We start from the raw sequence: 26,807 nt of genomic DNA on the forward strand, positions 1-26,807 counted from the left end.
CGAAAGAATTACATTCCTGTGTCGTTATATTGTCTATCTACGTGTTGCTCCACCTTTTGTGTTCAAATAGCCATTGCTTAAAGGATTATAACACCACAACTCTTGATGCTGTTTGTTAGCATTAAGCAAAGATGGCTTTTCTTTAGGCAAAGCTGTGCGCTTACGTGAAAGTATCGAGCGTCGATACGTACACGCGTATGAAAACATTGCGTCTTTGGCTGCCAAACGCGTGCGGTCATGCTGCCACCGGCTGCTAGTTGAGCTACTCACATGTCGATGTCTCTCGAACTCACAGCAACGTTTCCCAACTTTTATTGAGCCAGGCGGGGGGGAAATGATCAGGTTTCAGAGGACAAAACGTTGGTTGTTGTGTTTATTTCAGTCTTTCGCTTATCACAACTTCGCAATACCATCACAGAGAATAACAAATATATGACATTTGAATCGCACCCCAGCTTGACAAACAAACCCAACAGTCACAGGGAAGTAAAGCCGTCTACAACTGCTGCACACAAATTGTCAAATTAAGTGGGAAATTCCGGGGGGTTTTGGCGCAATAATTCGGACCCTTTTATTTTGCGGCAAAGCCTAACACCTGAAAATGTTGAAAGAAGAAAAGACATGACATGGTTTTCGTAACAAGAAGCCAAGATTTAATTCCAATCCTGTGAAACGTTTCTTCGATCATCAGACAATCAGGAAACAAATCCTCTTAATTCCGCTTTATTATTCATTCTACAAATTGAATACAAAAGGTTTAAGTAATTTTGATATCATACACACTTGTCTCAGGGAAAATGGCTTTGACTCTGCTCAGTAGTTGTTTTTTTGGTGAAATGCATGACCTTAAAACACCCACTGCCAAGTAACCTCTATCTTTTTTTTTTTTTTTTTTTTAGAAATATATATTTATTATATATAAAATACTGTTTTCATTCATAAAAGCCTCATTTTGTACAATATCTGTGTGTTTGCGTGAGTGAGTGTAAGCGAACTAAACCGGCAAAAAATGCTCGTTACCAATTCAAGACCTAATACGCGAATAATAAAAGGTGTTTTACACAATATACACATTTTATTACTTACAAAAGAAAGAAGGCGGAGTTAGCAGGCGGGTTTGCAGCTGGGTTAGTACCACCACGTGTCACGACAGACATGGAAATAAGATGGAAAAATGAAAACAAAAAGTGGTCAAAAATAAAAAGCCAGTCAGTCTCACAAAGGAAAGCTCCTAATCAGTGCATCTCGCCTCTTGGATGTCCCGAAGTAAAAGTGCCCGTTTGGTTACCACGTGGAGAGCTTCATCCACCCCTCCTCGTTGAGAAGAAAAGAAAACGAGGAGGAAAAAAAAAAAAAAAAAAAAAAAGAGTGCGTGTGTAGAAAAGTAAGAACACCTGGGTCACAACATTAAAAGTGACTTTTCTTTAGGAGGGGGTGAAAAATGCATGTTTACTGTCACACATACATCGTGGCACCATTTTGTGAATATTTTTTCCGCTTTTGTTTTGAGGTACTTCTTAGGAAAAACAAAGCAAAAAAAAAAAAATCATTTTTGTTATGTCAGTTTTTTTTTTTTTTTTTTTTATGCTGTGTTGCACAGTAGCACCATTGTTTTGACTCGTTGAAGACAATGCACCAATGGAATTCCACCAGTTTCTACCTCACCCACCATCACCTTCGACCCCGTGTGACCCCTCCCCGTCGCCTAATCACCAGTCTCCGTTAATCAGCCCGACCGCAGAAGCAAGTGGCGCGATGGTTGCTGTGCGCCGTTACGTCTTCTTCATGCAGACCACGCAGCGGCTGACGCGCGTCCGCAGGTTGCCCGCCTTCAGCGTCTCCGACTGGGGCTTGCTGTGAGGGTCAAGGTCAAAGTCAAAGTTAGCGCGGGGCTCGAGTGGAAACAAACCTCACTGCTCCGAGGTTAGCCAATTAGCAAACAATAGCCTGAACTTCGACCTCCTTGTGATACATTATGTGCGGTACAGTGATGTTTGGTTTCCAGTTGAATTCAAGTTTAAAACTTGTATCTCAAATCATCTCTGCCCATTGGTGTTGTCTGTACCTGAACATCTCGCCTTCATCCACGGTGGCCAGCCAGAAGCTGTAGGAGTTGCCGTAGTAGTTGCACGTTCCCCTGCCGTGGCACTCGATAAAGGGAGCGCTGCGGAACTCCTCCAGACAAGAACCGGGAGAGGCCAGGGCCTGGCCGGAGCCCTCGGCGCCGGCGCTGGTGTGCTGCAGGCCAGGAAGGAAGAAGAGTCTTTACTTTCCAGTACGTACACACTACTTGACAAAAAGTTCGGTCCGGTTTCGCTTAATCCTGAAATTTCAGCGAAAACCCAACTACCCTTACTCAACTTTTGTGAGCAGTATGGTCTGTAAGCACAAATGTCCTACCATCATGAAGGAGTAACCTATCCACAGAGCCTCCCAGTTGGCAGGGCAGTTGGGAATCTGGATGGTTTGACTGTGGACTGCGATCACCATGGCGGGAGCTTCACACACCGAGCATCTAAACGCAGACAAGAACACAAACTAAGCATCGATCTCCTCGCCTCAGTCGCATTCTATCCGTCCGTGTCTTACCGGCTGATAAAAGGCTTGATGCTCTCGCCAGTGATGGGGGCCATGGACATGGGCATGGGTTCGGGCGTGGACAGCCAGTAGGAATAGTCGTTACGGGAGGCGAAGTTGCACACATTGTTGATGTTGCAGAACATGAAGGGCATGGTGCTGAAGCGGCGCAGACAGCTGCCTGCCGTTCCTGGAGGACCCCGGAGAAAGACAGCAGACATGAAGAACACGTTTTAAAAGACCGGCGGTCGCGATTCTTTACCAAGGTCCTGCCCGTGCGCCCTCTCGTTGCCCTGCACGTACAGCAGGGAGTAGCCGTCGTATATGAGGTTGGTTCCGATCGGGCAGAGCGGTACTTCCTGGATCTGGCTGTGTCGGGTGATGAGGAAGCCGTGGGCTGCCGAGCCCGAACCCGGAAGACCGGGAGGACCCTGTGGACCGTCAGAACCAGGAGGACCTGGGTAGCCACGCTGACCTGGGATCAGATGACATGATTAGCAACAGTAACGGAAATTACTCATTGGTCGGTCAAGAATAGCATTGCAAAAGTCCAGGATTTTTCAAAGGGAGTTTATTTACTAAATTTAAGGCTGTCCATTTATAGGGATTTTTGGGGAACGAGAAGGGCTCCCTCTTAACTGCCCATGGAAATTTACTAGAAGCTTTCCTGAAATTTACTGGAAAATTTCCAACCCTTTGCAACTCTAGTCAATAACGATGAAGTCTTCCAGTTCTCTTCAACTCACCAGGCTGACCAGCAGGACCATTGTCTCCCTTTCTTCCAGGGGGGCCGCTGAAACCGGGGGGACCCTCTAGACCAGAATCACCTGGGTCACCTGGCTGACCTGAAAAATAGAGAGAAACATGTTTTCATCAACACATTGCTCTCTAATGTATTCTAAGAGGCTTCTGTGACAAATCAAGTCTCATTTATGCAGCTGACCTTGGAGCCCTTCACGTCCAGGGCTGCCTGGCAGTCCCCCAGCACCAGGCTGGCCCAGAGGACCGGGGGGTCCACGCTCTCCCTTAAACATAATGGGAGGCTGAGGAACACCAGGGTCACCAGGGGGGCCTGGAGCAGAAAGGATTGAAAAAGGTGTCATCCAACTTGTGCCTCGTATCATGTAGGGGCCAGCGTTCTACCACCAAGTTGAGGATTGAACCTTTTATTGCAAGACTTAAATGTGTTCACCTGGAGGTCCGAGATCTCCAGGATCACCAGGAAGCCCAGAGCCACCGTGAAGTCCTGGGTCTCCCTTTGGTCCTGGTGAAGATTCAAACACACATTCAGAACTCCTGGATTTTCAATCAAGAGATCACGTCTTCATCTGAACGAGCAGTACCTGGAAATCCGGGAACCCCAGGCAGACCGATGTCGCCTTTAGCACCAGGAACACCAGGAGTGCCAGGCGGACCCTGGCAAGAGAGTTCCAAAACGGTGAGTTCATCAAGTACTGAGCACTTAATACTCAAGTCCTTCTGCTCTTACTGAGAATCCTGGAATGCCAGGGTCTCCTTTCTGACCAGGAAAGCCTGGCTGTCCAGCAGCACCGGGAATACCTTTCTCTCCCCTGATGCCACCACTTCCTGAGGGCCCACGAGGACCTTGTGGGCCAGGCACACCTTCATACACAGAATGTCAGCGGTCAGGTGTCATGGGATGGCGATAATACAAAGCACAATTAAGCTTTCCATTCCTTGAGGGTACAAAATCACAATCAAAGCTAAACACAAACTGTCCAACCTCAAGTTTAGTACATTTGAGGCATCCTGTGAATGGCGGTTCTCCCCAAATAATCAAAATCATCTAACCTGCAGGACCTAGGCTTCCCAGAATTCCCGGGAAAAGTGGTTGAGGGTTGATGGCAAAAAAAAAAATAGAAATAAATGACACAAGAGATTTAGACAGAAAACACGTATCAGCACAGAAATGCAGACAAACTACAACCTAAATATTAACCCAATAATAAGCTGTTCAAGTTCACTTTGATTTTTACTGTAGCCTCCAATTCCCCAAATCCATCTTGTGCAGCCTCCTAGACGTCACATGATCAGAAATGTGGTATAAGGCATAGAGAGTGAAAATGCTTGTGTCTTGTGTGTACGTGTCATTTTTCATTCTATTCGATTTCATGCACTATTCCAAGTCTTGTTAGTGAGTCAGGGATTCATTTGGGATTTGGAGGGTGAACATTGCTCCCAAATATATACTCTACATGTAAATATAAATTCAAACATGATCAACCTCATTGCATCTAACACAAACTAAACACTAATTCAGTTTTCTAGATGAGTTAGTCACACTGTGAGGGTTTCTGTGCACAAATTACCAAATCAATATCACATCCTTAGTGTAGTGTGTTTGATCCAGATGACATGCTATTTGTGTCCGTTTAAAACTTTTAAACGTGTACTTGTGCTGTTTTCCCCTCAACGCAGAAACCCCAACCTGTCCGAAAAGGTGCTTACTTATTCAAGCTGCATGACTGTTACCATCGGCGTGCATTCAAGGTGAAAGAGGAGAGGCATTAGGAAGAATCACAATGACAAAATGCACTGATTTGCCAGCTTCCTCTCCAGCAAATCACAGGGTGGAGTTCAAGCTCTAGCAGTGACTGTGAGGAGGAACGTGCAGTAAACGTCTGGACACCGTCGATCTGACCTGTTGGACCTGTGGTGGGCGGCACCGAGCGTCATCGCGAGGAGGGTCGAGGCCATGGGAAATGGAGGTAAAATGTCACAGCAAAAACACAACACCCCCAAAAAGAGGGGCTTTCTCACTTGGCAATGTACGGTCGGTCCTTTACATACAAGTCAGTTTAGAGAAAAGTTCAGAGCCACCCTGCAGACAACATCCATGCACCATTCGATGATGTTTTGGTGAAATTAAACACGTTCCGGACAGCAAAGCCAGATAAAACCTCAAAACCCAGCTTCACTCTTTGTTGTCGAGAAGACAATTTGTCAATCCAATTTGTGCGCTCGCTTGAATGTATTTAAACAAATATGAACCACTAGATTTAGTTTAAATGTAGTTTCGGAGAGCTTGGTGGGGGGTGTCTGGCTCAGCTGGCTTCAAGAAAAAAGCAAAAGAGGACACACACAAACTAAAATAAGTGGCTCTGGGAAGATGGTCAGATCACAACCTCTCCTCATTTTAAGGTCACAAAGTGCAATAGTGAGGTACGGAGACGTGAGGACAACAACTGAACATGTGATGGTAACCCGTGTTCCTTTTGGTCGTGATTGAACACCCACACATTTCGTAGCGGGAGTGGGACAGACTGGACAGATGTGATGACGATGGCGAATTGTGAAACTGTGTTCCATGCAAATCAATCCAAAAAAAAAAAAAAAAAGCATTCAGATTTAGTGAGACATTTTGGTGATTTACATCAGGTTGCTGCCTGGTTTACTAGGAATCGCATACAAATCATTCAACCATCAATTCATAGAAGAAATATCAAGAACCACCTGAAACCCATATTTAACTTCAGGTTTTCAGGGTTTCATAAGAATTTCAGCTTTATCTCCAGATAAAAAGCTTAAACCTGCTCCGAAAACCAGACAGCAATTCCTGGCAGTACAAGTGGTACATCTACATTCCTTACCACCCCTTCCTGGTGGTCCAGGGGGTCCGGTCAATCCTTTGGGACCCTGTAGAGCCAGACCTGGAGGTCCAGGTTGGCCGATAGGGCCTGAAGAGCCCGGAAGGCCGGGGAAGCCACTATCTCCTTTTGGACCAGGGAAACCGGGACTGCCAGATGGGCCAGAGGGACCAGGGTCTCCCTTGCCACCTTTTAAGAGAACGAGAGTTGGGGGGGGGCTGGGTTACTTTATGCGGATGCGTGTATGTGTTAAATGGCAACAAACCTGGCAATCCTGGAAGTCCAGAGGATCCTGGTTCACCATAGCCTGGAGGCCCTGCAATGTAAAAACAGTAATATTCCTTTACTTTCAGGGGGCCAATAGAAACTGTTGAAATGTGAGTTTTCCCACGAGTTTTACCTGGCTCTCCTTTAACACCAGCCGGCCCGGGGATCCCGTCCCGACCCGCTTGACCCTTCTCTCCCGGAAATCCAGGTGCTCCTGGTCGGCCAGGCTCTCCTGGTCTTCCAGGAGCTCCGGTCAGGCCTGGGCCACCGGGCCCGCCGTCGAGACCCTTAGGACCAGGAATACCAGGAGACCCTGAAAAGAGGAGCCAGAGAAGTGCGTTGCTATTATTTTGGGTCAAAACTGCAGGGTTTACAGATAAAATGTTCACAGGTTTTAGTGTATAAAATGCAGTACCTTGGAATCCTGGCGGACCCAGATCACCTTTGGCACCTGGTGCTCCAGGTAATCCCGACAGACCTGGTAATCCTGGAGTCCCTTTAGGCCCTGGGCCTCCAGGGAAACCTGACTGCCCGGGATCACCCTACAAGAGATTTCAGTTCAATTTAATTTCAGCCAGGTTTCAATTTACACTTTGGGGTCCTATTGGTCCAGTCTACCTTGACTCCAGGTGGCCCAGGCGGTCCAACCCCAGCAGAACCTGGTTCACCTTTGGCTCCTGAGAAACCGGGTCCTCCGGGCTGGCCTGGAGTTCCGGGTCGACCCGTTTGGCCCAGCAAACCCTTCTGCCCTGATGGTCCTGTGGAAATCATGACCGCATATGATTTCAGCTGCTTGGTGTGTTTCAGGTTACAGGTTTCTGTTACAGTAGGAAAGGTGTTCAAACCCCACCTGGAAATCCCATTTCTCCCATGGTGCCTTTTGGTCCAGGAGCTCCAGGACCACCAGGTCCTCCTGGAATGCCAGGATCTCCCTTTGGTCCTATACACAACAAAAGCGGAATATTCGACATCTGTCTATACAAATATTTGCTTGGATGTACCATTTTGTACTTTGAGTGTTCAAGCCATACCTGATGGACCAGGAAGTCCAGGCCGTCCATCTGATCCTGGAAGTCCAGGGTCACCAGTGATGCCAGGGATGCCCTTTTGGCCTGGAAAACCTGGTGCTCCTGTAAAATGATGAATAAGGCAAACAATTTTAAATCTATGGTCTTACATTGATGGCTCATGAGCGTGCTAAAAGTCTTGCCTGGTAGTCCTGGTTCTCCTTTGTCACCCTTTGAGGAAATAGGTGGTGGGCTGTATCCAGGAGGTCCTGGAAGGCCACTGCTCCCCCGCTCTCCTTTAGCTCCAGCAAAGCCAGGAGCACCATCCCTACCAGGGAATCCTGATTCACCTGACAAAAAAAGACATTTACATTTTTAAGAAGTTTACACAGTACACACAGAACCATATGTTTAATCATTTTACTGTAGGTGTAGGTGAATACCTTTCAGTCCAACAGCACCTGGTGCCCCGGGGCCACCAGGTCCTCCAGCTGGTCCGGGAGATCCAGTGGGACCCATATCTCCTTTGGCACCTAAAGCAAAGATGAAAAATGGGAATAGAAATATCAAAATAACCATTAAACCAGGCAGCTTGCCCAAAGGCCCCCAACACCAAATGATAGAAGCACAGTTATGACAATTAACTGCTGTTGACTTTAAAATTAATTGTCTGGTAGTCATCCAACAATTTAGCTCCTCGAGGTGGGACATTTACAGTATTTAGCTTGTGACAATTTAGCTACTCATTCTTTACCTGGCAGTCCAGGAAAGCCATCCTGTCCAGGGCCTCCAGGGGGTCCTGGGGTTCCAATCGGTCCTGGGGAACCTGGGAAACCAGGACTTCCTCTATCTCCTGGCAGGCCTGGAATATCTAAACCTGGTGGCCCGGGGTCTCCTTTTGCTCCATTTCCTCCGGTGAATCCTGCAAGGGTGATAAAACTGGATTGCAGTGGTCCCTCGCTATGTTGTCGTTCTTATATTTTCAGACATTGAAGTGGCCAATGGTAGGTGAGTCTACATCAATTTTGGTGACAATTGGTCGCAATTTTTTTGACATCAAGCAACGTTAAAGTTTTTTTACACTAAGCGTGGACTGCCCCGACACTTTGATTTCAAAACAAACAAATAAAAAAACTGAATTATGTCAGTGCATCCACGCTAATTCGCATATTTCAATTATTGCGGGGGTGGTCTGGAACCTAACCCCTGGGATAAACGAGGGATTACTGTAGTTTTTTTAAGTATGTGAAAAATCTTCTTCAGGATGTTTTAGAGCAGTTCCTTACCGGGTGGACCCATTGGGCCTGGGAGTCCAGGGTTCCCTGAGGGGCCGCGTGAGCCTGCCGTCGGGGGTCCTGGTGGGCCAATGGATCCTGGGAGACCAGATGTTCCTGGTTCACCTGGAAAGACAAGACACCAGAGGAACAATGAGGCTTTTCAGTTTTAAGATTGTTTATGAGGACTACGACGCCAATATGCAAATACCTTTAGGGCCTGGTGGGCCGTCAAATCCAGATCGGCCGGGTGAGCCAGGGCCTCCAGGGAAACCAGGATCTCCCTTGGTTCCGGTGACACCTTTAGCTCCAGGTACACCTGGGAAACCTGGAGGACCGGGGAGTCCAAAGCCAGGTTCACCCTGTCACAAAGGTGCCCACAGAGGAAAAAGTTATATTGGCAAATTGCACATTTATCAACAACAGTTATCATTTTAAATTACAGTAAAAAATCTCTATGTACTTTTGCCCCGGGAAATCCAGGTTGGCCCGGAAGGCCGTCTACTCCTGGTCTTCCTAGTCCTCCCGGACCTCCTGGTTGGCCAGGGACACCAGCAAATCCTTAAAGGCAAGATGAGATGGTGACGTTTAGTTTGGATGCGCACCAAGAAGAACATTTTAAACTGCATTTGCACCTTTAGGTCCAGGGGGTCCAGGGAGTCCAATACCAGGCAGTCCAGGGTCACCTTTTCCTCCCGGTAATCCAGGGAAACCAGGCTGACCAGGCTGACCTGGGTTTCCTAAGATCAGGGAGGAATATAATCAAGCATATGCTGTTTATGATGTCTAACTGTGCTGCTGTAATGATGGTCCATACCTGGTGCACCGGGACGTCCCGGCTCACCATCCAGACCTCTCTGCCCGGGCTGGCCTTTTTCTGCCACTGACAAGCCTGACTCACCTTTGGCACCTGGAAATGACAAATGAGAACATTTGCGTGACTTTTAAAGGATTACGTCCCAAATAACAGCAAATCAATTAAAAAGCTCTATTACCAGGTATACCAGGAGCTCCAGGCCTTCCCGAAACACCCTGAATACCCTTTTCTCCGGGAGATCCAGGAGGTCCAAAGCCTGGGGGGCCTGGAGGACCCCGATCTCCTGCAATCCCATTGGGACCTGGCTCACCAGGGCTCCCTCGCTCTCCTCTGACCTGCAAAGATCCCTATCGGATGCAACAAAATCAATGTTGGTGGATGTTGGATGGATAAACTTGTCCAAATCACAGAACAGCCGGATCATCGCAACCTACAGGAGCTCCTTTGGGCCCTGGAAATCCAGGCTGTCCATCGCGACCAGGACGCCCATCTAGACCTGGAAGACCAGGCGCTCCAGGGAATCCAGTGTCCCCCTTCTCACCCCTCGCACCGCCACCAGAGATTGCTTCACCTGGGTCTCCCTTCTCTCCCGGGAATCCTGGAGGACCTTGAGCACTGGGCTGACCCTGTGGAAGAGAAAACAATGCTAAAACAGCGACCACAGAAATGCCGGACTACAAACTGCACAGTGTTAGGGACCAAACCCTGCCGTGGTGCCACAAGGTGGGCAAAGCACTACTTTTATACATCTGCACATTTAATAGACGTTTTTTCCAGTCAATAACGAAGGGTAGATTATGGTGAATCTGCGAGTTGCAAATTGCAAATATTGGGGGTGAGGGGTGGACACCGTAGGTAAGTACGTATTGTACAAAGTCCTGCTCTGCTTGAGAATGTAAAAAGAACTCACAGGTGGTCCATTTGCACCCGGTGTTCCTGGGAATCCTCTTTCTCCTTTAATACCTGGGGCACCAGGATTTCCTAAAGGGTTTCCACATCAGTGAGTATTTCAGATCTTCTCAAGACTTCAGTTTTCCATCTTTCTTGAGACTCATAGTTTTAGTCATCATGTTACCTGGGAATCCAGGTTGTCCTGCAGGTCCTGGGGACCCAGGGATCCCACTTGTGCCACTAAAGCAGTTGACACAGGTGTCCCCCTTTTCACCTGAAATGATGACAGATGACTGACTGATCACGTCTCTCTAAACATCAAGAGAAATGCAACATTTTTAAGGCCTCTCACCTTTCTGGCCCGCCACTCCCGGGTAACCCCTCTCTCCCGGTAGGCCAGCACGTCCGGGCTCGCCAGCGATACAGTTTTGTCCACCAGTGGAAAAACCTGGAGGTCCAGGGGGTCCTGGCTGTCCTTGCAACCCAGGCCCTCCGGGGCGGCCCGGAGGACCTGGGAGAGAGAGCCCCAAATTGCCGGTGTCTCCCTTTTGACCTCTCTCTCCCGGGAAGCCCGGAAGTCCAGGTGAACCGCCACCACCACCGCCTGGAATTCCTGGTGCTCCTGGAGGTCCTGTTAACCCTGGAGGAGGCCAAAAAAGGTGAGCTTGTCAATTAATAATGAGAGCGAGTTGGCATTTTTCGCTATAATTATGCAGTAGTTTGTGAACAGACATTGCTGTTTATCATTTTCGAAAAACTTTGTTCATTTTCATTAACTATAATAATCTTGGTTCTCCACTGACCTATTAGTCCTCTATCTCCTTTGACGCCAGGTGATCCAGGGAACCCGGGCTCCCCTTTTGGACCCACCTGTGCTCCTGTCTGTCCGCTAATAACCTGATGGGACATAGACAATCAAGCCAAATCCGAGGCGGGAGACCAGATATCGTTGTCCAATTAAATGATCAAGTCGTTTTCCGTATCACACGATAACACTGTTCGATAGAATACACACCACTCCTGGAGCACCTGGAAATCCACGTTCACCTTTCATGCCCTTTAAAGGAAAAAAATAAATATACATTTTGAGAGAACCATCCATCATAAGACATCCCGAGCTGTTTAATCATCTCCAATTAAATGATTGAACTCACTCTCTCTCCATCTCTGCCCGGGGGACCTGGCAGGCCTGACTCTCCTTTGAGACCCTAAGAGAAGAGGGGATTAAAAACATTCAGGAATGTTTTTCTTGACATGATTCTGACATTCAGTGTATTGACTAAATGTGACAGGACTCACAAGAAATCCCGGCGGACCTGGGTCACCATCTTTGCCTGGTTTTCCCTGTTAAAAAAAAAAAAAATATATATATATATATATATTATTTATAAATAAAAGCAGTGAGAGTAGAACATAAATGTTTTTTTTCTTCGGATTTTAGCTTTAAAACTCACACGTTTGCCTGCCTCTCCTGGTTCTCCCTTTTCTCCTTTCTGGCCACCAGGGGTACCCTGCAACCACCAACGAAACACATTTTCCATCGAAAAGTATTCTTCTGAGGGACCCAAATGCCATTTGAACATAATGGCAACCATTTACAGATGGTGACAGACACTTACAGGCGGACCTGGATACCCAGGATCACCTTGGGTGCCTGGAAGTCCTGGGTCGCCCTTTCAAAGGAGAAGAGCAAGAGACTAAATATAGACAGTCTACTGTGTATATGCAAGGTGTGTCAAAAGTTACTACTGGTGTCACAAATTTCAAACCCAAACTACAAAGGTCAAGCAATGAGCAGAGTGAGTGATGATGAGAGCGGGTGGAGACACCTGTGATGAGTCATGAATCTTCGAATACAACCCAGTGAAAGAGAGAAAGTAAGGTAGTCAAAGTCCAAAGTCACGTTGAATGCGTTCTTTAACGTGACGGGCATGGTCCACCGAAAGTTATTGCCACGGGGCCAGACGATCAGGGAAAACGTTTTGATTTGGAAAAAAATCTTTTGGGATACCAGTCCTGGAACTTTTATGACACACCTCGTACGTTAGCATTAAGATAGCAGACTTAGACAAAATCAGAAGGTTTTGTGGGTCTGGAACGTATCTCTGCAATCAAGAGGGGTTTCATTTTATCTTGTTTTGTCACATTGTCATTCAAGCATACCAATGGACATTTTGTCACACGGGTCCTGTGGAGCCTTCTCGGGTAGCTTTACCTTGTCTCCTCTTTGAATCTCTGTCTCGGTTGGCCTCTTCTGCTCCCCGACTTGCCCTGGAGGCCCGGCAGGTCCGGGTAAACCAGGGTCACCCTGTGTTCACGGTCAAATTTGCACAAAATGAGATGAAGGAAGGAAACGTTTCAGAGCTGCAGAGCTTTGCCCGGGGACAGTACCTTCTCTCCTTTGGGTCCCTGGAAGTTTAGTCCCATGTTGCCCTATTTCAGCAAGAGAAGATTCACCGTGAACATACTTGTTGTGGAAAGACAATGTAAATGCATAAGTAGCATCTTTTAACCTGAGCGTGATGGAAATGAAACAAAAACAACCTTACCTTAGGTCCAGGAGGGCCTGGAGGACCTGGTCGACCCTGCCGCACAACAATGGAATTAGCATCTCTAAAAGCAGTTGTGACTCATCGTGTGACCCATTATGTTTAGTCCGTTACCTCAAAGCCTCTCGGTCCCGGCGGGCCGATTGGACCTTGGTAGCCACCAGGTCCTGGAGGACCCTAAAACATTTCCAAGCATGAAACAAAGATAAGTCAAAACCCTTAAAGTTCTACTCGGGTTTAACAATAAGAAGACTCACAGGAACTCCTGGCAGTCCAGGAAAGCCCACAGCTCCTTGGTCCCCAAAACGATTAGTGGAGATCACGTCACCAGGATCGCCCTATCAGGACAAATGTTGGTTTGCGTAGGCGAGACTGGTTTTCTTTTTGCGTAAGAGTTTGGTTATTTAGTCCACTAAACATGAGCGTTTCAAAGCACCCACCTTCTGTCCAGGAAGACCAGGTGGACCCTATAGAAGAAGATGATTAGATATTTGAAGCACGGTGCTAGAAACTCAGAAAATCATCACGTTCAGTCGCAGACTGACCGACAGTCCTTGCTGTCCTGGGATTCCCGATACTCCCGGGTACCCTATTTCACCCTAGACAGCAGAGGAAATCAAATGTATGAAATAAAAAATGTTTGGGTTAATACTAATCACTTTTCAAATGTTTTTCCTCCACATACTTTTGTCCCATTGCAACCTGGTGTTCCTCTTGGGCCTGGAGGTCCGTCCTGCCCTGGGAGACCCTAAGAAACAGGAAGTAAGTAAAAACCATTTTCCTCAAATAATTCTAGCAGTGATTCAAATAATAAAAACTCACTGGAAGTCCTGGTGTTCCTGGGAATCCTGGCAATCCGGGAGGTCCCTTAGAGGAGTGATGACAAAGATCAGTCATAGACATGGACATACATAAAAGCTAGCTATGACTTGGCTAATGTGGAAATAGGGACATCTGCTGGACAAGAGAAAAACTACAACAACTTGACTCAATTTGTTAAAACTGACTGAATCCTATATAGTAGCCTCCATACAACATTTTATGGTGGTAAAATTAAACTCACTCTTATTCCTTTTGGGCCACCAAATCCCATTGGTCCATCACTACCCTGTAAGAAACAACAGTACAAAACGCATATTAGAAGTATAACCATGATGAAAACAATACATTTTTAGCCTCAGTATTGCATCTCTGCTTTTTGCAGATGATGTGGTTCTGCTGGCTTCATCAAGCCGTGATCGCCAACTCTCACTGGAGCGGTTCGCAGCCGAGTGTGAAGCGGCTGGGATGAGAATCGGCACCTCTAAATCTGAGACCGTGGTCCTCAGTCGGAAAAGGGTGGCGCGCCCTCTCCAGGTCGGGGATGAGATCCTGCCCCAAGTGGAGGAGTTCAAGTATCTTGGGGTCTTGTTCACGAGTGAGGGAAAAATGGAACGGCAGATTGACAGGCGGATCGGTGCACCGTCTGCAATGATGCGGACTTTGTATCGGTCCGTTGTGGGAAAGAAGGAGCGAAGCCAAAAGGCGAAGCTCTCAATTTATCGGTCGATCTACGTTCCTACCCTCACCTATGGTCACAAGCTCTGGGTCCTGACCGAAAGAACAAGATCCCGGATACAAGTGGCCAAAATGAGTTTTCTCCGCAGGGTGTCTGGGCTCTCCCTTAGAGAACGGGTGAGAAGCTCGGTCATCCGGGAGGAGCTCAGAGTAGAGCCGCTGCTCCTCCGCATCGAGAGGAGCCAGATGAGGTGGCTGGGGCATCTGATTCGGACGCCTCCCTGGTGAGGTGTTCCGGGCACGTCCCCACCGACAGGAGACCCCGGGGACGACCCAGGACACTCTGTAGAGACTATGTCTCCCAGCTGGCCTCGGAGCGCCTCGGGATCCCCCCGGAAGAGCTGGATGAAGTGGCTGGGGAGAGGGAAATCTGGGCGTCCCTGCGAAAGCTACTGCCCCCGCGACCCGACCTCGGATAAGCGGAAGAAGATGGATGAAAACAATAAATTAATTCAAAACAATGAGTGTGCAGATGTCCACCTCCACTGACCTTCTCTCCTCTGGGTCCGATTGGCCCTTCAGGCCCCGGGAAGCCCGGCACTCCTGGTTGCCCGGTAAGACCTGGGAAGCCCCTCTCACCCTTCACACCAGCACACAGATTGAGCACGGGTGACGTTATTCAAACATTTAATTGTGCATTTTAATAATAAAGAAATAAGATTAACAGTAACCTTTGTGCCTTTGACTCCACTGCAGTCACATTTGGATCCTGCACACCCATGGCAAGCCTGTTGGTCAAAGCAGATGGACGTTTATTTTACCACGTAAATACCAGAAATGAACATTCAGAATGATATTAATTTCAAACCACATTGTGTTGAAGGCAGGCTGGATTTTGCAGGAAAATAGCTGGTTCTCTGGAGTAGAGTGTGACATTTAAACAATAAAAACGTTGTGAGGAGCCTATTTCGCATATATTATTGTCATATATGACATATTTCATTAACTGTCCGTGGCAAAGCTATAAATGATGGAACTGTATTTTTAAAAAAGGCTTGTTTTTTCTTTCAGTTAACCTTTTAGCACACGCTAACAGAGGCTAGTTCAGTTGAAAGTGGTGATATGACTTTTTATTATTATTTCTTTTGTAACTAACTACAATTAGCGAGGTTAGCAAATGCTAACCATGCGCCATGGCCTCCAGGGGGCGCCAAAGAAAATATATTTTCTGAATTGCTGATTTTCACCAGCGACACTTGAATTCATTCGTATTATAACTATTAACTCTTAATTTTAAGTCATTTTTTAACTTTAAGGAAAGGAAAAGGGGTATATTAACATTAATATGAACAATAAATTAAATAAGCCAAGAGGATCCATGTGAAATAGTTTAAAAGTCAATTCCTGCCCGGAGCATTAAAGCGACGTACACGGCTTCTGACAATAGCAATTCGGATGTAACCTAACGTCGCGAACAAGTACAGAATGGGGCAAAGAGGCTTCGTAAAAGGCTGCAAGTCAGCTAAAACGGAACACACTGTGTAAGGACTCAATCAGATCCCGAACGGTGAGACTCTGTTTTAAAATGAAGAGACAAGTTCGCCGTGTTGTTGAGGGCAACGTGCGCCACGAGCATTTCTAAATATCAGTTACACTTAAAATAGTATGATAAAGGTAAGACTAAAAGAATTCAATAATTTAAAAAATATATTTGAAATTAGCAAATTGTATGTAAATTATTTTTAAGGCTGGTGCTTGATATAATAATTGTATGTGTTATCTCTCTGTTACTACCTACAGTTCTTTATATATTTATGTTTTCCATTATGTTTGATCTGCAGTCTTATTCAAATGCTAATGCAAATGCACTTAATTCACCTTGGCCTGACGAACTGATGAATGCATACAACTTTTTGATGAACTGTCATTCTGGTGAATGTGAAAGTATAAAAGGAGAAAAAAAAGTTGCTTTTTTGACTGAAATCCTGATGAAATCTTTGGTATCAAACAAGTTCAGTGTGCCTGAATTACTTATCCTTTGTTGTATTTTGACCAAAGAATGACAAGAACCATATTATGCCGGGAACAGTTTTTAAATTGTTTATATATATATATATATATATTAAAAAAAAAAAAAAAAAGCATCGTATGAAAAGAAAACTACCCATCTGCACCACACGAGGGCGCGCTTGCGTCGCTTTATGCAACAAACAGGTGCAGAAAATGTGAAACCCTTTAGCATGACCTGGATTTCTGCATAAATTTGTCAACAAATGTAATCTAATCTTTATTTTAATCACAAAGATATCAAGACATTTTTGTAGGAGAACTTAAGACCAGCTGCCTGCCAGTTATAGCTTAACAGAAGTTGAGTGATACAACAGGACAGCAATCCAAAGCACAGACATACATCAACAACTGAATGGCAAAACATCCCAGGAATATTGCTGACATGAAACAGTTTTGAGAAGAGGAATGCTCCAAAATATTATAATTACAATAAATATATAATTTAGATGACAATTTCTGCAGCAATCCAGCTAATTCCAAGGGTTCGCATATTTTATTTATTTTTTCTCAACTATACGAGAGCGCAGCATTTGTTCCCACAGAAAAGTTTGGGAGTTCTGCAGGTTTGCTTGATGACGAGACAGCAGGTGCAAGGTCATGAAGAAAACGGCCGCCGAATGTATTAGCAATGTAATCGTAGTCTGTAAATAAAACGGACTCCCACAGTTCTTGCTGGCGAGCGCAACCAATGAGCAGAGAGGTACGGAGATTGTTTGGTGTGGGAGGAAGCTGAGAAAAAGGAAAGGGATGCAGCGCCAGGCGTTTGGTTTTCGATTTTCCCATGCTTGTTGACACGCTCGATGCCAGCTGGGCATCACAGAACATCAAGTGGTATAAAAAAAAAAAAATAAGAAATGGGTGGATGGAATGTTCAATATCAATGATGGCGAGCTCGACTCCTTGACTGTAAACACAAAACATGTTGTCTGAGCCAGAGGGTGTCAGTGTGACACACGTCTGAATACATTTGCACATGGGTAGTCAAGTATGTGTGTGGACGTGCCAGTTTGTTTTTACAAGGCCTGGATCTCCAGATTAGTCTGGTCTGCTTCAGCTCAATGCAGTCTGCTCTCCAGCGGCGGGACTTCCACTCACACTTTTTCTTCCATCACGTACAGAATTCAGTGCGTCATTCTGTATTGTTCAATCATTTAGAATTGCAGACTTTCTAGCTCACATTCGGTGTAACGCCATAAAACGGCCTTTCGATTCCTGTTCATGTTTAGTGATCCTGCCTCCTGGTCTGCACACCTGTGTGCCATGGAGCCTCGCCAGGCCTGTGTCAACACATTAGAGAATGTCTGCATGAGACAAAAGCAAAAAAGGTGTGCCTCCTGGCAAAAATGATTGTGTAATTAGAATGTGAAATGAGAACAAAGCAAAAAATGTTTTGAATGAACTTGCTCCAAGGCAGAAGATTGGGTTATTGCACCCTCCCCTGTTATCGTGCGATAAAATTCTGCTTCAAAAGTTGGACGCATCATCAATTTATTAATATTTAATATGGATTATCTGTTGTGCCACCGAGCTTATTAAAACACATTCACTGCCATTGACGGCTTCAGAAGTCAAATTTCCATGTTGAATGGGAAGGCTGGCAGTGAATGAAAAGGTGGACGCTCACATTGGCTAAGGGACACTATCATGTTGCTAAATGCTTTGATTTAAAAGGAGCTTTTTCTTGATATGTAGTTCATAACAGGTTGATGGTGTGAGCTGCCCCAAACTGAGCAAACTATTCCAAATAAAGAGTCAATGGCTGTGTAATCCACTCGCAAAGGTCACCGAGCTGCAAATAACGCCTCACGCTTTCTCTCTTCTCTTCTTTGCGTTCCTCCGTTCGTGTCATAGCTGCCGCCAGCCCAAACTGACAAGTCGAGACGGGCCTGCTATTTGGCAGCACACGCGGTCCATAAAGAACCAGTCACCACGGAGACTTGCCTTTTGAGGCGAAATGTCACAAAGGTGAGTGCACTGAAATAAATGTCTACAGCTGCCGTAAAATAGTTTTCCCTCTCTGATTTAAGAATAAATAAATAAGAAATCGATTATGTTTGACGTACTGTCAAAAGGCGGAAAGTAGCTGAAATTCTCCAAATTGACCAAGCGGTGGCACTGTTTCCCTCAACAAAGCAGCCAAAGGGGAGCAGAGACAGGTGAGGATGGTGAGTGAGTGAATGAGCTGAAGGAAGGCATGCACCAGTGGGATTAGAATGGCGAGACTGGAATTCCCCCACTCATCAAACACTGATGATTAGACATCTATGCACACCGCCCCGCCCGAGTAAACACACGCATACGCATGACACTGTACGGTACATACACAGAATAAACTGAATAAATACAAGCACTCCCAATTTACCACAAAAGCAATCAATGATTTCACCTGCCACACATTCTACCTAGCAACACTTGACATGGTTGGTGTCCCACTCATTTGTACCAGCATATAAAAACCGCCGCTGCTTTTGAATGGAGCGTTTAAGACGTGTCCAATCCACTGAAAATACACAAACTGTGAAGAAAGCGCTCCAAGTACCACATTGACGACGGCATTAAAATGCATGAATGTAGTCGGGCTAAAAATCAAAAATAGTTCAAGAATAAATGCAAATTTATTGAACTTATTGTAACTGTTTTAAATGTAAATTTTATGTTTTTAATTCAGTGATTCTTTTCAATACCACTAGAGGGAGCCCACATACCACTCGTACCACATTTTGAGAGTAGCAGAATTAAAACCTACTTTTGACAGTATTCCTTAGCACCCGTTCTCAACTCTTACTTGCACAGATCCCCCCCAAAAAGAGGCACAGCGTGCATGCATCAAGCTGTTAATTCTTCACTCACAGTTGGAGTTTACTGTAAAAACTGACACACAAAACAAAACAGAATTAAACCACATTTGATCTCATGAACGTCTACAATGTGTAACGCCATTGGCGGGCCAACGGAAATGAGCATAGATGTTACAGTCGTTATAAAACTTTAAAAAAAAAAAAAGAATACTAATAATAATAATTCACACAGAGCAGCCACATATCCAAACAGAACCTACAAAAATACTCTCAAGCGCATATTGTCTCCGCTCTGTGGGATCTCTAAATTAAAAAAAAAAAAAAAAAAAAAGGAAATCGATCGTTTAAATAGCTACAATACAGCTGGGGGCGCGGACGATGAAGCACGATATACTGAAGCAAGCGAAACACCTAAGAGGAATGCAAGTGGCTCATTTCGTGTGCGTGTGTGTGTGTGTGTGTGCGTGTGTGCTCGTGTGTGTGTGTGTGCGTGTGTGTGCGTGCGTGCGCGCCCATGTGGTAAGCATCAGCGTGTGCATTTATCCCGATCCGGAGGCTGGCGCTCCGGGCTCCGAGCCGTTGCTTTGATCCCTTTCATCGCGGCTCGACTTTGACAACTTCAACAAGGTGACGACGCCCCGACAGGGGCGACCAAAGCAAATATTTTGCCCCTCCCCATCGGCCACAAAATCTGAGTGTGTTTTGACTAGAAGAGGAAGACCCCTACTGACAAAACTCGTGTGGCTCCCGCTCGCACGTACGTGATCTGGTCACCGTGCTCGACCAGAAATTCTTTTCTCCCGACCAAAGCATCGTTTGGGACAGGCGGAGACCACACAACCGCCTAACTTTTTCATGTGTACCATTAAAATGATCGGCCTTTTCCGACAAGTGCAAAGAATTACAATCGCGGAAAAAAAAAACGCAAACAATTTGAGGCCCTCGGTTGCCTTGGGATACGAGTAACCCGACGAGGCGTTGTTTGCTTTGACTTGCAAGCAAAAAATAAATTAGAAAAATTGAGATACAAGGGCTGTATGGTGGCAGTGAACTCAGCTCAGCCCAGTTCGCAAAATAAGTCATTGGACCCTTCTAACTAGAACACTTTACTGCTAATATTGTTGTCCTTGCTCCATATTTTAACAAATACCTTGTTTGATTCTTTAAAACCTGATGTGTCCAAACATAATGTATTATCACTCGACATTCTATTATTTCATCTATTTTAAATCATTCAGCAAACATGTACACCAAGTAAAACGGTACGCGCAGTCATATATTCTTTATCCTCTGTGAAGAATGACTAATATTAGTGCTGCACTGATGAGCTGACTCAATTAACCGTTACGAATCCACTCAGTGGACAGTATATCCTTCCCTCTGTCTTATACTGCCCCTAGGTGGCCAAGGCGAGCACAACCGAAGGAGCAGCACTCAATTAATGCTTTGTGACAAAAACTGTTCTTTCTATTTGATGTAATTGCCGTAATATGCAATTTCTTTCTTTTCCTTTCCAACAAACGTGTTTGTCATCATTGCCTCCGTTTCTCCTGGGAGACGTCGTCACGTGCAGCTTCCACCAAAAGGAGCGGGCGTGCTGGGCGACCGGGGGCTGTTCGGAGGGGGTGCCTTGTAATTTCATGATATCTCCCCCTGTCTCGCACAGGTTTGAACTTGCAGCACATACGCAGAGCGGCATCGCAACGGGAAATTTGAGTTGGGGGGGCGGTGCCGGATACGCGTCACCGTGGGGTTAACAAGAAGGAAGGTAAATGAGCCGATGCATCCAAAGCTGCCATTGAAGATATTTAAACATCCTTCGGGGCATGAAGCAAACCACATTGTGCTCTGCTCAAAGTGTACAAAATGTGTTTGGATGAGCCGTGGGGCCTAATCTTAACATTTACCCGAGCGGCAGCAGTTGTAGACACAACAAGATAAGCGTGCGTGTCTGGGAGAATGTGGGACAAGCGCTTTTTGGGTTCAGTGGAAATGTGAAGGGCGATCTCCCTCAGGGGGAAAAAACAAAACAAAACAAAACACACATTGCAGTTTAGGACGTGGAACTATATGGATGAGGTGTCGTATCGGCAAATAATCACTTTTGCCTCCCTCCCGTTCAACCTCGTCGCCACATGAGGGATCAACGAGCACAGGGAATGTTTTGAGAGAAGGCTTTTTTTTTTTTTTTTTTTTATAGAAATCAAAGCTCATCACATCATTTATCACCTCATTTGGATGATTTAGATGATGTATTAGATGTTGTCTCTCTTGGCAAGTGCTTTGAGGTGTTGGGCCCGACGTGCTCTCGCCTGCTCGTCGGTTTACGTGGCGAGATCTCGCGACCGGGGCAGGTCGCGGCAGGCTCCCCGCCCGCCTTGCGCCCGAACGTCCTCGGCGACACCAACTCCCAACGAGCACAAACGAAGCTCAGCGGTGCCGACGCTGTGTTCAAACGACCCGGTTTTGGCAAAACAAAAGTCATTTCACACAGTTTGCTCACGCGGGTTCTATTTTGCACACCCACCCACTTCTGTTACCAAATACGGTCCCTAAAAATAGGCATTATTCATAAGGCATTATATCCAAAAGGAGGTCCCCACTTCTTGACATGCCTTTCTCCAGTTTCTGCCTCTTCTTCCATTGTCAAGTGTCAGGCCCTCGCCATCCTCGGCGCTCTGGCTCACTGCTGCAACAGATGTTTGATTTCCCGTTGTCGCGGGCGGCGGGGGGCGCTGTTTGTGTAGCGGAGGCCTGGAATGCGCCGCATTCGGCGCCGACACGCTCGCACAAAGCGGCTGGCTTGATTGATTATTTTGTATTTTTTCCAGTTGCCCCGACGGAGATGCACTTTATTGAAAATAAAGGTGGAAAAACACGGGCGAGGACGTAGGAAGGAAGGCAAAAACAACGCAAGCTTGGATGCCAAACCCCTTTTATCCCCAGCTGAGTCGCATTCCAGCCGCCACACTGACCTGGGATTAACTAAGTCCGCGCAACCAGAATATGATTCGTGGCCAACTTTGGACACATATCTGGAGATGATCGGTCAGAGGTCGGACTCACCTCCAAGTGCTAATTCTTTATCTTCAGAAGACATTCTGGACAGTTGCGTGCGTCCAAATGTGGAGCAGCGGGTTACGAAAGGGCATTCTGGTGCTATCTTCGTCTATCTGGAGCCAGATGAGTGAGAAACTCGGGGAAGGACGTAAATGGCAACTCGACCGAATGTAAAGGCGAAGGAGCTGCAGACAAACATCTCTCCTCAGCGCCATAATGAGAAAAACAGGTTGCCGTGATTGGAAGCGACGCAGTGAGCACAGAGGGAAGAAGCGGAAGACCTCTTCTTGGCGTGGTCCTCGCTAGACAAAACACCTCCTCTGCTTCTGCCAAACGGCTCTGACGGCTTCATTCGGAGAGCCGACGAGCAGGCACACTGGGCCGGCGAGGGCCAAGTGCCTTCCGAACTATCTTTCCTCGCCATCTGTCTCGCCGATAGAGGACCACGACACGACTTATCGTACAGTACATCCCCAACTGTTGAGATGTGGAGCTTCCCAAATCTGGATTTTGGGTAGGAAAGTACAGGACAGTGCACCTGCGGACAATGTTAGTAAAAAAAAAATAAAAGAAATCAAATCTCCCCCCAAAAAAGCCAAGTGGAGGTGGGATTGTGATTTGGCATTTTATACCGGTGGATGGAAATGAGACAGCTTTGCATGTTTGATCTTAGGCAGATTCTGCCCCCCTCCTCTTTCCTCGCCTCAAGTAGAAAGAATGTCAAACAATAAAGTGTCGTGCTTGTCGGAAAATGTGCAATCTTATGCCCCCCTCGAACTTCTGCGAGGAGTCAAAATAACTTGCCTTCCGCTCAACTTCATTGAAATAGTTTGTTCTGATTCCGAAGATAAAAGCCTGTTTGTTTTGTGAAATTATTCGTCCCGGGGAGCCGCCTTCGGCCCGGACGGAGCGGAAGGAACGCGGGAAATCGGACAGCGAGTCTTGTGACTGTTTGTGTGTAGGTGGGTTCGCGCGGTAGCCCGATGGGTCGCTGCCACGTTCGTCAAAACGGAACACGAATCGGCGCGAGTCTGACCTCTCACCTTGCGATTACAATGAAACCGTGCGTTTGGCTCGGCTTTTAGGGATTTTGTGGGTAGATTCCAGAACATCAACAGTCCACCAAGCTTCCCAAAAGTTTAGTAGCACATTAATCAGCAGCATCTGGGTCCAGATGTCTGATTTTCTCATTAGCCTGGCCTCAAAATATGAAACCACACAAAAGCACTTTGGGAAATGGCCGAAATCCTCTATCGGAATCACCACCCAGGGCCAAACGTCAGGCCGTCGTGTTCCCCCCCTGAAGCTTCGAGCCAATGCCTGGAAACGCACTCACCGGTCACAAACGCCCTTGTACAACCTGTGACAACAAAAACAACAGCCCATAAAAAAAAATGTAAAAAAATACTATCAAAGATATGCTGGAGTGAATATCTGACAGTGTCAATTAACTGCGGTATTTTGTTTGCCTAAAGACGCGAGTTAAGGTGTCGTACGTAGTGAGACAAAATAAGAGTTCTGTGCTTGTCTTATACGAATAACCCTGAGCTTTTTTCCCCCCCTCTCCCTTTTCTTGAAGTAGGATGTCGTGAAAATGAGCTAATTAGTTGTCTAAACATTTGCTTGTTGGCTGCTCGTTGACTTTTGGCCACTTGCGACTTCTCACGGCATCTTCCGTTCTTTGGCACCGTAGTGGCACTCATAGTTGCTTTTGTCATGTTTTGAACATAAACATAATCTTTGTGTGTAGTTTTTGTTGTTGTTGGTGTGTGTGTGTGTGTGTGTGTGTGTGTGTGTGTGTGCGCGCGCACGCACAGGAAGCCAGGCCTCAAATTGTGTGTTTGTGGTTGCGCAGCCTGCCAGGTTCAAAGGAAACTGTCCAGGTATGCGTGAGTGCTGAACTCCTTCACCTGGCTGAGAGGAGATTCATATCTGTGTGAGGATTGATGCTACATGCGCACGCGCGCGCGCACACACACACACACACACACACACACACACACACACACAAGATGGATGAGAAGCTCTGTTTAAGCCAAAGACATGGTTTTGCATGTGCAGGTCCGTATGTATGAAAGGTCAGTTCTACGTCCGTCGGCAGACACACTTCTCGGGGTGAAAGTGTTCAAAAATGCTGATGGAGCCTGTCGTGCGCGCAAGGCTCCACTAGGTGGCCTCAGTGAGCGAACAGGAAGCAATCGGATAAGAGCAAGACTGAGAGCTGATGGCGAGCCTTTCTGAGGCCCTGAACAGAATTTGTTCCACTTGTACAGGATGTAGGATTTTGATGTTTGCGTCACTTCTTTTATCTCTTGAACAACTTTCAAAATCTGTCCGCTTGCTCGCGTTTTGTCTGACGGCTCGAATGCTCGCTTTTAAACACCGATGTCGTTAAAAACTGGTCCAATGTCGACGCTTTCGCTCTCTTCCCGTAATTAGACGTTCGCAGGATTTTACAACCATTCCCGCTATTCTTTCACATTGAAATACTTTGTTGACCATTTCTATTGTCAAATTACTATTTCAATCTTATTTCCCAATGCAATATTGTGCAAACCAGTTCAAAAATCTACTGCTGACACTTTCTTTTCATGGCATGACAGTTGTGAAATGACCTCATCTAATTGCAGTTATACCATAACTAACTGTGAAATATTGACTGTAAAAGAAGTGCTACTAGTATCCAGTAATTTGCTGTAACTTTACTGCCCAAAATGTGCAGCTGGTGTGCCGCAATTACGGTGCGACAATCTTTGTGCGGCTTGAAGCACGTGAAGATGCTTCAACTCTCAATTTCCAAACCTCAGCCATGTTGACAGTCCATAGGTTGAGCAGTGTTGCCAAGGTAACCAACCACCTTCTCTCGTGAAGTGAACAGGCCTCTCCTGACCACGCCCGCTTGAAGTGGAGCGGGCGTGGCCCTGTGCGTATCGGCCCGCGTGCCTTTTGAATTATTCATGGCCATTAATATTCAGCCAATGCTGGGATATTACATGAGGCTCGTGCACGATCGAGGTCACGCTAGAAAGCTGCTGCATGGACGCTGGTTTGTCGGCAAGCGACAAGTGAAGTGTGCGCAAAAGCGCGCGCGTGTGGCTTCGGCGAGACGCTGCAGCCGCGAGGCGAAATTTCGCCCGATGTCATACGAAGCAGACGGCGCAGAAAGTGATGTGGAGGAGTTGAAAAGCATTTGGCAAATCCAATGAAAAGTATGTAACGTGCTCGGAAATCATTTGCCATCTTGTTGCAAGTTGCAGCAATGAATTGCAATTAAAGGCGGAAGGGGGGGGGGGGGGGACAACAGACAAAAAAAAAAAAAAAAAAAAAGCAAAATACATGCCGTGCATGATGTCGTCTGGATGCAGAAACTTGCGCAGCGCTAATTGCAACAGGCGAGTATAGTTACACCTTGTTACAAAGTTGCAACTCTATTTATAAACTTGTCCGAGGGGGAGCCGCTGGTGTCCGGGCCAAGGCAGCGCCATTGCCCCCGCCACCGCGCGCGCGGCTCTCCGGTGGAAGTCTGAAGATTTTGGGACGCTTGTATGAAAACGAGCGCAAACTCACCGCAGAGTCCGTCGGCCGCACGGCGACGCCGCACAGGACGAAGAGCAGCAGGGCCACCGCGAGCTGTGGCGGCCTCTTCGAATCTTTGCACATCTTGAACACGATCCGCTTGCGTTCGGACTGAGGAAAAGTGCACCTCGCTACTGGCTTGTCATCCTTCCGTACACTCTTATTCTTTTTTTTTTCTTCTTCTTTTTGTGCGCGTCTCGCTCTGCGCGGAGGCGCTACGTCGCTTTGTGCTGTCGCCGTGCTTGTCGTCGCACGAGCTCCAAAGTGGTCCTGGCTGTGGTACCGTGCGCCTCTGGTCCCCCCTCTCTGATTTCGCTCCAGAACCTGCCCCGGATCTACTTACCACTCGCAGTGCGCACTGATACCATCCCCTCGCACCTTCGCTGCGAGAGGACACCGCCTCCTCCTCCAAGTGTAGAATTACACTTTCATGTCGACTTTCTAGCAAATTCTTACAACAAAACTTCTAATTTTATTGTAGTTCCAACAACAATATGCAATGTTTTGTCGCTTATTTTAGAAGGGGAAAGTAATGGACCTAAGTTAGGACTCCGCAAGGGCGGAGGGATATAGTGTAGTGCCTCTGTGCTGCGCCCCAACCCACGCCCGAGGCTGCACAAAACGGAGACTCGAATAAATCTTTATTTTTCCTCATACGCCGAGACATGTTGCATTCCCGCCGCATTATTGCGCATTAAATATGAATTGAAGACAACCAGTCGAGATGAGGGATCAGGAAACAGATTATCGGAGGATATGACGCCTACCACAGCGCCAAATCAGTTTTTATACACATTGTCATCAAAACGGAAAAAC

The 26,807-nt window shown here is 46.6% G+C and overlaps 1 protein-coding gene and 1 long non-coding RNA gene across 3 annotated transcripts; one reads left to right on the top strand and one right to left on the bottom strand.

Moving 5' to 3' along the window:
* Positions 1–630: 630 nt before the first annotated feature.
* On the bottom strand, positions 631–26,329 carry col4a5 (collagen, type IV, alpha 5 (Alport syndrome)). Of its 2 annotated transcripts, XM_061669097.1 has the most exons (49): positions 25,983–26,329; positions 15,219–15,275; positions 15,038–15,127; positions 14,054–14,098; positions 13,813–13,857; positions 13,676–13,738; positions 13,536–13,589; positions 13,431–13,457; positions 13,248–13,328; positions 13,105–13,167; positions 12,991–13,026; positions 12,833–12,874; positions 12,657–12,749; positions 12,061–12,114; positions 11,896–11,952; positions 11,741–11,785; positions 11,596–11,649; positions 11,457–11,498; positions 11,245–11,338; positions 10,794–11,081; positions 10,626–10,715; positions 10,461–10,531; positions 9,985–10,176; positions 9,729–9,897; positions 9,551–9,643; positions 9,369–9,473; positions 9,197–9,294; positions 8,945–9,095; positions 8,746–8,859; positions 8,214–8,381; positions 7,903–7,992; positions 7,663–7,809; positions 7,484–7,582; positions 7,303–7,392; positions 7,071–7,210; positions 6,868–6,994; positions 6,586–6,765; positions 6,451–6,501; positions 6,189–6,374; positions 4,067–4,200; positions 3,921–3,993; positions 3,770–3,841; positions 3,521–3,649; positions 3,324–3,422; positions 2,840–3,052; positions 2,590–2,767; positions 2,401–2,515; positions 2,066–2,238; positions 631–1,854 (listed from the first exon to the last, which is right to left on the bottom strand). In XM_061669097.1, the coding sequence occupies exons 1-49, from the start codon at positions 26,073–26,075 to the stop codon at positions 1,773–1,775; spliced, it is 5,052 nt and encodes a 1,683-aa protein (XP_061525081.1). In that variant the 5' UTR covers positions 26,076–26,329; the 3' UTR covers positions 631–1,772. The 2 variants fall into 2 exon arrangements, with proteins under 2 accessions (XP_061525081.1, XP_061525080.1); XM_061669096.1 differs by lacking the exons at positions 15,038–15,127; positions 15,219–15,275; positions 25,983–26,329 and adding exons at positions 14,292–14,455; positions 14,559–15,024.
* On the top strand, positions 15,924–24,140 carry LOC133397791 (uncharacterized). The gene is made up of 3 exons (XR_009767694.1): positions 15,924–16,054; positions 18,409–18,522; positions 22,187–24,140. It is a non-coding gene; the product is annotated as an uncharacterized LOC133397791 (long non-coding RNA).
* Positions 26,330–26,807: the final 478 nt, after the last annotated feature.

The sequence above is a fragment of the Phycodurus eques genome, chromosome 23, assembly GCF_024500275.1.
Source record: "Phycodurus eques isolate BA_2022a chromosome 23, UOR_Pequ_1.1, whole genome shotgun sequence".
Taxonomy (NCBI): Eukaryota; Metazoa; Chordata; class Actinopteri; order Syngnathiformes; family Syngnathidae; genus Phycodurus; species Phycodurus eques.

Excerpts from the sequence above, each read along its gene's own strand:
- col4a5 (XM_061669096.1), bottom strand. The coding sequence starts at position 14,751 with ATGCCCCAGCCACCTCATCTGGCTCCTCTCGATGCGGAGGAGCAGCGG. Across the intron at positions 8,382-8,745 it reads AGGCCCAATGGGTCCACCCG|GATTCACCGGAGGAAATGGA; the intron begins GTAAGGAACTGC and ends TCACCCTTGCAG. Across the intron at positions 2,768-2,839 it reads GGCGCACGGGCAGGACCTTG|GAACGGCAGGCAGCTGTCTG; the intron begins GTAAAGAATCGC and ends GGGGTCCTCCAG.